The sequence below is a fragment of the Muscardinus avellanarius genome, assembly GCF_963383645.1.
Source record: "Muscardinus avellanarius genome assembly, chromosome: 18".
In the NCBI taxonomy this organism is placed as follows: Eukaryota; Metazoa; Chordata; class Mammalia; order Rodentia; family Gliridae; genus Muscardinus; species Muscardinus avellanarius.
Window position 1 is genome coordinate 39055052 of NC_137804.1, and position 10798 is coordinate 39065849.

At 60.5% G+C, this 10798-nt stretch overlaps 2 protein-coding genes across 2 annotated transcripts; one reads left to right on the plus strand and one right to left on the minus strand.

Moving 5' to 3' along the window:
• Nucleotides 1–508: 508 nt before the first annotated feature.
• Nucleotides 509–3081, plus strand: TECR (trans-2,3-enoyl-CoA reductase; the record flags this gene model as incomplete). The annotated part of the gene is made up of 12 exons (XM_080714944.1): nucleotides 509–688; nucleotides 1161–1212; nucleotides 1540–1584; nucleotides 1677–1780; nucleotides 1848–1963; nucleotides 2036–2141; nucleotides 2228–2300; nucleotides 2377–2420; nucleotides 2492–2549; nucleotides 2619–2707; nucleotides 2829–2874; nucleotides 2954–3081. 12 exons carry the CDS (start codon nucleotides 509–511, stop codon nucleotides 3079–3081), a joined length of 1041 nt encoding a protein of 346 aa, XP_080571070.1.
• A 254-nt stretch (nucleotides 3082–3335) lies between these two features.
• NDUFB7 (NADH:ubiquinone oxidoreductase subunit B7) lies at nucleotides 3336–7387 on the minus strand (the record flags this gene model as incomplete). The annotated part of the gene is made up of 3 exons (XM_080714945.1): nucleotides 7225–7387; nucleotides 3564–3732; nucleotides 3336–3468 (listed from the first exon to the last, which is right to left on the minus strand). Exons 1-3 carry the CDS (start codon nucleotides 7334–7336, stop codon nucleotides 3336–3338), a joined length of 414 nt encoding a protein of 137 aa, XP_080571071.1. The 5' UTR covers nucleotides 7337–7387.
• Nucleotides 7388–10798: the final 3411 nt, after the last annotated feature.

Genomic DNA, 10798 nt, shown 5'->3' on the forward strand with positions numbered 1-10798 from the left:
ACAGCTCAGAAGGGGAAATGGATGATATGTTTCGCGGATTCTCAGAATCGCTGGGGTTTCTCCAAGCTGGGTGAACGGCTGAGCCCTGGGCTGGGTGGGGCCTCTCCGTCCTCTGGCCTGAAGCCCTTGCCCTTCTCTGGCAGGGGAGGGGGCTGGGAGATGCAGCCTGAACTGCCCTGTTGCCGCTGGGGGTCTGTCCACTCCAAAGTCGCTTTCAGGGCAGCCTGGCTGTCCAGGGGCTGTCCTCAGGCCCTCCCCATGGGGGGACTTGGTCTGGGAGTTTTATATTTAGCTGGGCTGTGGCCCCGGGGCACTCGGGTTACATCTGGCACAGAAGCCAGCAGTGCCAGGGCAGGCAGGCTCCCTTCCAGTACCGCTGCAGAATTTGATCGTGCTTGCCCGGCCCAGAACTGCCCTCGTGGGAGGTTGGTGGTGGGGGCCGGTGGCAGGCAGCTGGGTGGCAGCCTGGGTGGGCAGAGCAGAGTCCAGGGCCAGTGCGGGTGGTGGCATGGACATCAGCTTGAGCTTGGTGGCCCGGGAGGCCAGCCAGAGCCTTAGCCCAGGCCTCAATGGCTTGCCCCGGCCTGCGCCCCCCAAGCCAGCCAAGAAACCTAAAAAGGCTGTTCTCTTTTTCGAGGTGGAGATTCTGGATGCAAAGACAAGGGAGAAGCTGTGCTTTCTGGACAAGGTAGGTGGCCGGCACTGGGCCCAGGACCCTGCTCCTTCCAGCCCAGGAACTGGCCGGCCCTGTGCCCCCTGCCCGCCCTTCAGCGGGCACTCCAGTACTGTCCCCACAGGGCAGAGGGGCAGCTGTGGCCTGGCCTGGGGGAGGTAAAGCAACTTCAGTAGGCCCTGCTCTGGGAGGAGGTGGACTCAGTTCTGCCCTGTTGCCACCAGCCCCAGGAGGGGTTGTACCCGGCACCCAGCCTGCACTCGGGTGGCCGGATGGGGCTGGCTGAGAACAGGCCCAGCTTGCTGGCTCTGCTGGTCACCTGGCTGGGCTGGGGCCATCCTGGCCACACTGTAGACCCCTGACCATGCAGGTCGGGGCCTGGACCCCAGCGCTGCTCCCTTCCCACAGCTGTGGCCTTGGCCCCGCCCCACCCCCATTCTGGGCCTGGGCTGCCCAGGTTGATATCCTTATGCCGGATTCCCCCCAGGTGGAGCCCCAGGCCACCATTGCAGAGATCAAGAGCCTCTTCACCAAGACTCGTGAGTCCAAGGCGCCGGGCGCTGCTCCCAGCGACCCCTCTGGGGACCCTGTCCGCCTTCTCCCCAAGGCCTGTGGAGTTAGTTAGATGCGCCGGGTGGCCCAGGATTCGGGCCTGGCTTCACGAGCGCCCCCGCGTGGCCAGCTGCGAGAACGCCCTTGCTGGGCTTTCGGAAGAACAAAATCCCGCTTCCGCTCTGCGCTCTTCCTGGGTGCCCCGATGGCCTGGCCGGGGTGGAGGGAGCCGTGGGGTCCCTGAGAGGCGGGCACCAGGGCCAGGCGGCGGCAGGTTGCCCCCGCCCTGCCGTGACGCTCTTTTCTGCCCGCAGACCCCCAGTGGTATCCCGCCCGCCAGTCCCTGCGCCTGGACCCCAGTGAGTGTTGGCGCTGCTGGGCTGCCCCGGGCTCGGGGTGCCGGGGTGGGGGTGGAGAGGCCGGCAGCCCCTCAGCCCTGGCCTCTCCGCAGAGGGCAAGTCCCTGAAGGAGGAGGATGTTCTGCAGAAGCTGCCCGTGGGCACCACGGCCACGCTCTACTTCCGGGACCTGGGGGCGCAGATCAGCTGGGTGACGGTGAGTCCGGCGGCCCCGCGGGGCCCCCCCTCGCCGCGCCCGCTGCTCACCTGCCCTGTGCCCCCAGGTGTTCCTGACTGAGTATGCCGGGCCCCTTTTCATCTACCTGCTCTTCTACTTCCGGGTGCCTTTCATCTACGGCCACAAATACGACTTCACGTCCAGCCGGCACACCGTGGTGCAGTGAGTGGGGCCTGGGGGGCGGCGGAGCGGGCCCAGCCCGGCCCAGCTGCTGAGCCCGCGGCTCCCCCACAGCCTCGCCTGCGCCTGCCACTCCTTCCACTACGTCAAGCGCCTGCTGGAGACGCTCTTCGTGCACCGCTTCTCGCACGGCACCATGCCCCTCCGCAACATCTTCAAGGTGAGAGCCCTGCCAGCCCCCTCCCCTGCCCCGAGGCCCCCCCCCCCCCCCGCCAGCCCACCCACCCACCGTGCCCCCCCTTTCAGAACTGCACCTACTACTGGGGCTTCGCTGCGTGGATGGCCTACTACATCAACCACCCTCTCTACACGCCCCCCAGTAAGTGGCCTCACCGCGGGCGCCCCTAAGAGCCCCCGGCCCGCGCGCTCGCTCACAGCCTCCTGTTTCCTCCCAGCCTATGGAGCGCAGCAGGTGAAGCTCGCGCTGGCCATCTTTGTGGTAAGGAGGCGGCCGGCCCTGGTGGGCGGGGCGGGCAGGGCAGGGCTCGGCTGACTGCTTCTCCATCGCAGATCTGCCAGATCGGCAACTTCTCCATCCACATGGCGCTGCGGGACCTGCGGCCCGCCGGTGAGTGGCCCGCGGGGGGCTGGGCGCCTGGCCTGGCGGGGGTCTGACTTGCCCTGTCCTGCCCGCCAGGGTCCAAGGCCAGGAAGATCCCGTACCCCACCAAGAACCCCTTCACTTGGCTTTTCCTGCTGGTGTCCTGCCCCAACTACACCTACGAGGTGAGGGTCCTCTCGCCCTTCGGCTCCTCTACACGCGCCTGGTTCTTGTCGTCCCTACTCTGAGGTGGGGGCTGCTGGCTGCCAGGGCTGGGGCCCCATCCTGCGCCCTCTCTGCCCACAGGTGGGGTCCTGGATCGGCTTCGCCATCATGACACAGTGCCTCCCAGGTGAGCCCGCCCCGCCCCGCCCCGCCCCGCCCCCGGCCCCGCGCCCCCACAGCCGGCCTGACACCCGCTCTACCCGCAGTGGCCCTCTTCTCGTTGGTGGGCTTCACGCAAATGACCATCTGGGCCAAGGGCAAGCACCGCAGCTACCTGAAGGAGTTCCGGGACTACCCGCCGCTGCGCATGCCCATCATCCCCTTCCTGCTCTGAGCCCCCGCCCCTCGGCCAGCCGGCCGGGCCCCGCCCCCGCCCCCCCAGCCCGGGTCTCCAGCTGTGGTCCCAGCGCTCCAGCACCTGGAATAAAACCTGCCTGTCCCAGCTGGATTGGGGCTCTTTCTTTCTGTCTGGGCGCGGGAGCACTGGCGCCACCTCCGGGGCCGGGCCGGGTAGTGCAACAACAGCGAGCTCTGGTGGAGGCCCGGAGGCATTTATTTCTTTGTCTGGTCCAAGGGTGGGGGGCGGCCTCACAGGGCCACCTCGGGAGCCACCTCCCCCGGGCCCTGGCCTCTGGCGGCCCGCGCGGCTCTCTCCTCCCGCCGCTTCTTGCGCTGGAGCAGCCGCCGCTCGCGCTCGAACTCTTTCATGCGCATCACGTAGCTGGGGGCAGAGCAGAAGGGTCTCAGGCCGCCTGGCCGCCTCCCACCGCCCCAGCCCCGGGAAAGGAGCCCACCCGCCCGCCCGCCCGCGCTCACTCCAGGTGCTCGCAGTAGTCCCAGTCGTGGCGCTCCTGCTTGCAGGCCAGGAAGTTGGGGAAGCTGTCCCGCCGGCACTTGAGCAGCCGGATGAGGTAGTGCGCGCAGTAGTCCCGCTGCCGGAGCGGCAGCTGCGCGTCGTTCATCTCCTGCGGCGTGGCCACCATGGCTGCGGGGACGCGGGGCTCAGTGCCGGGGCAGCCCCCCCCCATGAAGACTGGGCAGGTGGGCGCCTCGAAGGGGCTCCCTTTTCTAGTTTGCACAAAGGCGACCTGGACACTGAGGCCCATACAAGGCAGGACGACCTCTCCCACCCTGAGGACCCTTGGCAGAGCTGGCCTCCCCAGCCCACCTCCCCGGCCCTTTCCAAGTGGGGCAGGGCCAGGATCCCCACCCCTGGTGCAGGCTGTGCGCCCTCCCGGTCCCCAGCTCGGAAGGCGGCTGAGCCAAGAAAACAGCAGCCGCATCAGAGCTGTCGCCAGCGCCCAGTAATCCCAACGGGGCCGAAGCAGGAGGGCGGCAGGCTGGAGGCCAACCCCGGCAACTTGCTTAGGAGTTTACCAGCTCCAGACGATCATTTCCGGCCTACTCTGACCTGTGTCAACTCCATTAGAACATTCACCAGAGTGAAAGCTTGGGACTTAATGGGTTAATGGCAGCCAGTTCTTAGAAATGCTCTGCTAGGTGACTGTCCCTGCCATCGCGGCTGTGACCTCACCAGGTGATGTAACTTCACGAGGCCGCCATCACGCACGGTCTGCCGCAGACCAACGTGTGGTTCCCCGGCACCGTGCACCGCTAGCCCTTGGGCAGCCCTTCGCTGCCTCGGGGTTTGGCACCACCAGCCGGGCAGGGCGTGCCTCCCTCCCTTCTCCCTCACCATCCACCTCTTCCCTGCACCCCAGCCTCCCAGGTGTCCTCCCACCTCCAGGCTGCCCCCAACCCAAACACTGGCCCCTGCGCTCCCTGCACCCCAGCCTCCCAGGTGTCCTCCCACCTCCAGGCTGCCCCCAACCCAAACACTGGCCCCTGCGCTCCTGGCCCCTCCCTGCATGAGCCCCAGGCTCCTCCGCCTCCCCTGGAACTTAGAGCCAGGCAGTAGCATGGCTTCAGGGGATCTGCCTGGTGCCAGGTGGTGGGGATACACCCAAGACCAGGACAGACAAGTGTCCCTGACCTTGGAGGGAGACCCGAAACAAAACAGCTGGGGAACATCTGGCCACGGTGTAGAATAAGGGGAGAACAAAGGGAGAGGGAGTTTTGGGAGGTGCGGGCAGGTGCTCAGAACAACAGATGCACAGGCCTCCAGGTGAGGGCGGGCCTGGGGCTGAGCACAGGAAGGATGGAGCTGCCAGCTATGGGGGGGCAGGGAGGCCGGTGGAGGAAGGGGCTCAGGGGAGGTCAGGAGCTCTGTTTGGGCTGGGTTTTCTTCCTTTTTCTTTTTCTCAGTATTGGAGTGAGAACCCAGGGGCATTCTACCTCGGAGCTGCACCCCAGCCCTATTTTGTATTCTTTATTTTGAAACAAGGCCTCATTGAGTTGCAGAGGAATAGCTGAGGCTGGCCATAAACATGTGATCCTCCTGTCTCAGCCTCCCAAGTACTGGGATTACAAGCGTGCCCCCCCCCCCCCATCTTAGGCTGGGTTTTCTATGCCCACAAACCAACAGCAGTGAAATCTGAGTCTGAAGTTTAGGGCTGATCCCCCCTCCCCAGATAAAAACTAGGAGCTCCAGCATGGCACTCAGAGGGCACTTGAAGCCAGGAGCCTGGCAGAGACCCTTGCCCTCCCCACGGAATGGGGGATGGAACAGAGAAGGCCTGGAGCTCTGGGCATGCAAGGGAAGGCGGGGAAGGATCCGTGGTGGGCCCAGTGGGGCACAGTCCAGGGCCAGGCAGGAGGAACTAAGGATGGGCAGCGGTGGTGCGTGCCTGTCATCTCAGTACTTGGGAGGCTGAGACAGGAGGCTTGAAGGCTTGAGGACAACCTCAGCAACCTAGCAAGACCTTGCTTCAAAACAAAACATAAGGAAAGGGCTAGAGGTAGAATACCCCTGGGTTCAATCACAAAACAAAACAAAAACTAAGGATTGATTACATGGCTTGGCGACAGTGGCCACTAGTGTTGACAAAAGTTCTTTGGTCCTTTCAGTGAAGTAGATGCCAGAGCTAGAGGCAGGGCCAGGAGAGGATTTTACTTACTTACTGTGGTTCTGGGGACTGAACCCTGGGGCATTCTATTTTCAAGCTACACCCCAGCCCTTTTTATTATTTGAAACAGGGCCTTACTACATTTCTGAGGGTCTCACTAACTTGGGGTGGCTGACCTTGAACCTGGGATCCTCCAGTCTCAGCCTCCCAAGTACTGGAACTAGAGATGTGATAGGATTTCAGAACGATGGGAAAAATCAATGCTAACTGAGCATCTTGGCATATGCTTGTAATCTCAGTACTTGGGAGTTGGGAGGCAGGAACAGGAGGATTGCAGGGTTGCAGCCAGCCTCAGGTATTTAGTGTGGAGGCTCTCCCGCCACAACTTAGTGAGGCCCTGTTAAAAAAAAAAAAAAAAAAAAAAAGCCAGGCTTGCTGGTGCAAGCTTGAATTTCCAGTACTCAGGAAGCTGAGATCAGAGGATAGCCTCAGCTACTTAGAGAGGTCCTTCGCAACTCAGTGAGACCCTGTTTCAAAATCAAAAGAACTAAAAAATAGGACTGGGGGTGCAGCTCAGAGGTACAATGCCCCTGGGTTCCATCCCTAGTACTGGCAAAAAAATAAATAGGGCTGGGGGTGTAACTCGAGGATAGAATGGCCCCTGGGTTCCATCCCAGGTACACACACACAAATGCTTGGCCCTTGGGTCTGAGAGGATGGGCAGGAGCGTGCAAGGGGGTTCAGCCACGTAGAGGCTTAGCCAGAACAGGGCAGATCACCTGGAGTAACGGGTGCGATGTAGAGCTTTAACTAACTGTTTTTTCTTTTGTGGTACTGGGGATTGAACCGAGGGGCATTCTACCCCCAAAGTACACCCCACTGCCCTATTTTATTCTTATTTTGAAATAGGGCCTCTCTAGGTTAATACTTGCTGAGGCTGTCCTTGAACGTGCAATTCTCCTGTTTCCGCCTCCCAGTTCTGGGATTACAAGAGTCGCCACCAAGGTGGTGGCGCGCGCCTGTCATTCCAGCGACGCGGGAGGCGGAGGCAGGAGAATCCTAAGGGGGCCAGCCTGGCCAACTTAGTGAGAGGCTGTAAATAAAATAAATAGAAAAGGCTGGGGGTGTAGCTCAGTGGCGGAGCACCCTGGGCTCAAGCCCCACTACTCAAAAACCCAAACCCAAACCAAGTAGCGTATGCGTGGCCCGAGGCCTTGCCCGCAAGCTGTGTGCGCGCATCCAAACCTGGCAGTGGCATCCCGACAGGGCTGCAGTGAACGTGTGCTGTCCCTATACGCCCTCGCATGGCTCCCCAGTGCCCCGGGACGAAGCCCGGCTCTGACAGCTCGTTCCCCCCCGTCGCCCCTCGGGTCGCCTCGCTCTTCTGGCCCGGGGCGTGAGTTCGAGCCTCGCCTGGAGCGCCGCGCACAGACCGGGCTCGCGCGTCCGGGTCCCGGCGGAGCCCCGCGCGCCCGGCTCCGGCCCGGCCTCGCGCCTGCGCACTGGCTTACCGCGCTCCTTGCGCTCCGGGAAGCCGTACTCCGGCGGGAAGGTGGGCATCCGCAGCGGGTCGGGCTCCACCGAGGCATCGCCCAGGTAGCGCCGCACCAGGTGCGCCCCCATGGCGGCTCCTCCGCCGCGGACTGCGGTTGCTGCGGCGGCCGGGGTCACCTCGCTCCTACCCGGAAGCAGTACCCCTCCCCAGCCATAGCTTCCGGGTCGCACAGGCCGCCGCGGGGATCATAGAGAGGAGCGACTGGGGCCTTTCTGTCCGCGAGCGCCACCTGGCAGTCCAAAGAGGCAGGACAGGTGCTGGACCAGATCGGAGGAGACCAGAGCACGAATAGATAGAATAGTTCAGGTCAATTTTTTTTTTTTCCGGTACTGGGAATTGAACCCAGAGGCATTCTACCTCCGAGCTACACCCCAGCCCTATTTTTCATTCTTTTAAAAATATTTTAAAAATATTTTTTATTGTAGCCGGGCGTGGTGGCGCACGCTTGTAATCCCCGCGCTTGGGAGGCTGAGACAGGAGGATTGCGCAGGTTCGAAGCCAGCCTCAGCAACTTAGTGAGACCCTGTTTCCAAATAAAATATAAAATAGGTCTGGGTGTATAGCCTAGAGGTAGAATGCCCCTGGATTCCACTCCCAGTACCACAAAAAATAAATAAAAATAAATAAATAAAAGTAAAAGACCTGGGGGTATAGCTCAGAAGTAGAATGCCCCTGGGTTCAATCCCTAGTAACACACACACACACACACACACACACACACACACACACACACACACACACACACACACACACACGCCAAACAAACAAGCAAGCAATCTGGACCCAGCTTGAGGACATGCGAGGAGGTCGGGGTGGGCACCGTCTTGGTTCTAGCAGATCCTCTGGGGACCGCGGTGGGGGACGCACTGAGCTGAGGAGGTCACCATGAGGTCGTAAGTGAAAACCAGACCTCTGTGGACTTGCCCACTGGCCGGAGGCCGCATGCACAGCGTGAGCCCCCGAGGTGGCCCTCGCCCGGCGGCGCTCCTGGGGCTGGGGACTGCGCGCCCAGCCTGGCCCTGCTGAGCCTCTGAGCCGCGGCTGGCCACCCAGAAGCCGGGTCGGGGAGGGCACCGCGGCAAGTTAGGGTGCAGGTCACACTTCCTCTGCCACCTGCAGAAGTGAGGGACTTCCCCTCTCTGCGTCTCGGCTCCTTCATCTGTAAAATGAAATCAGTAATACCCGCCTTGCAGTGTTCCCACACAGCGCACCCTGTCCCTGTCCCGTTCACGGTTTTCTTCCTCGCAGTCAGTCACAGCATCTGAGCTAGAACCCACTCCACTCAGGGCTCTTGTCTGTCTCTCTCTCTCTCTCTCTCTCTCTCTCTCTCTCTCTCTGTCTCTGTCTCTGTCTCTGTCTCTGTCTCCCGCTTTTGGGGGAGGAGGATACAGGATTGAAGCCAGCGACATTTTACTTCTGAGCTACACCCCTAGCTCTTTTTGTTTTTAAATTTTAAAACAGGGTTCCAAGCCGGGCGTGGCGGCGCACCTTGTAATCCCCGCGCTTGGGAGGCTGAGACAGGAGGATCGCACAGGTTCAAAGCCAGCCTCAGCTACTTAGTGAGGCTTTCAGCAACTTAGTGAGACCCTGTTTCCAAATAAAATATAAAAAAGGTCTGGAAGCTTAGCCCAGAGATAGAAAGCCTCTGGGTTCCACCACCAAAAATAAAATAAAATAAAATAAAACAATATAAAACAGGGTTCCATTCACTTGTTGATGAGGGCTTCGCTAATTGCTGAGGCTGGCCTCGAACCTGTGACCCTCCTGTTTCAGCCTTCCAAGTGTTGAGATGACAGGTATGCGCCACCACACCTGGCTCTGGTCTCTGCCCAGACACTATCTCTGAGGAGCCTGGCTTTTGTCTGTTTTGTCTGCTGACCTGTTTCTGCACCTGACATAGAGCTGACACCAGAGGTGTGCCTCATTTTCTGTGCCCCAAACTTGATGTGTCAGAAACTCAATTCCCCAGGCCATATGTAAGTGGTTTAAGAAGTTTAAGAAGTGAAACCTTAAGCCGGGCGTGGTGGCGCATGCTTGTAATCCCAGCATTTGGGAGGCTAAGACCGGAGGATAGCGGTTCGCGGATAGCCTCAGCCACTTAGTGATGAGGCCCTTTGCAACTTAGTGAGACCCTGTTTCAAAATAAAGAATGAAAAATAGGTCAGGGGTGTGTAGCTTGAAGGTAGAACGCCCCTGCTTCCATTTCCATTAACACACACACACACACACACACACACAGTCCCAAACTCCAAAGTTTCAGCCCTACTTGTTCTTGCCCCGGGCTGAAGGCAGAAGGGCAGACCTCCAGCGAGGTGACTGGGCTCTATGTGGAGGGGCTGCTGGTCTACCCCTTTGCTATTTTCCCTCTACTGGGAGACCTTGCGGTGACTGCTGCCCCAGGTGCCTTCTTCCCCACCAGGCAGGGCTACATTTGCATTTTGTGGAAGAAGAGCGGGGAGTCGGGGTGGCAGTGGAAATTGGGGTGGTGTCTGCGTGACTTGCTGGGTGGGGGACTGATGCCCCGGGTAACTGAGCTCTTGGCAAGCCCCTGGGGGTGAACAAGGATGCTGGGGATTGCCGCTGTCACTGTGGGATCAGGGCTGCCTGTCTGGTGTTATGTTATTGTTATTATTATTAATATTATTACTGTTATTTTTAGTCTGGGGATTGAATGCAGGGAGCATTTTTCCTCTGAGCTACACTCCCAGTCCTTTTTCTTTTTCTTTTTTCTTTGGAAACAGGGTCACACTAAGTTGCAGAGGGCCTCACAAGTTGCTGAGGCTGGTCTTCAAGGTCCTGGGGTTATGGGCATGGCCACCACACCAGTTACTACTCCAAGGATAGGGACTTTTTTCTGGGAAATCCCTAGGGCCTAGGATGGAGCCTAAGCCATAGGTGGTGGCCAAGGCCTAGCTGTTGAAAGAACGAGGGAACAAATGCGTCCTCATTTGCCAACTTAGGAGACCAACACTTAGAGATGTTCTGTTTGAGGCGCACGGGGTGAGTGGGGCAGGGCTGGGGTCAGCCAGGGCTCCCCACACCTTGTGCGCCCGAGTGCCTACCACAGTCCTGAGGGATGGCGGGCGCGTGTCCTCACGTGAGCCCACCCGCCTCCAAGAGCGTCCCGGCAGGAGAAGCCATTGGCCTCCCGGGGCCACCGGGAGCCTCGCCCTGGCGGTGCGGGGTCTTCCCAGCTGTGGAATGGCCGTCATCACATCTGCCCACAGGCGGGGCAGGTGGTGTCATTACACACCGCGGGAACCCCGCCGCCAGGCGAGCTGTGGATGGAAAGAGAGTGGGCGCCTTCTGCGCTGCTCGCACGTGCTGGGCGGAGCTTCCAACGTGAGCAGCGCGGATGGTGGGCATCAAGACTCCTAGGGTGCCGGGCACAGTGGCGCACGCTTGTAATCCCCGCGCTTGGGAGGCTGAGACAGGAGGATCGCACGGGTACGAAGCCAGCCTCGGCTACGTAGGGAGGTTCTCAGCAACTTAGTGAGACCCTGTTTCCAAACAAAGTATAAAATAGGTCT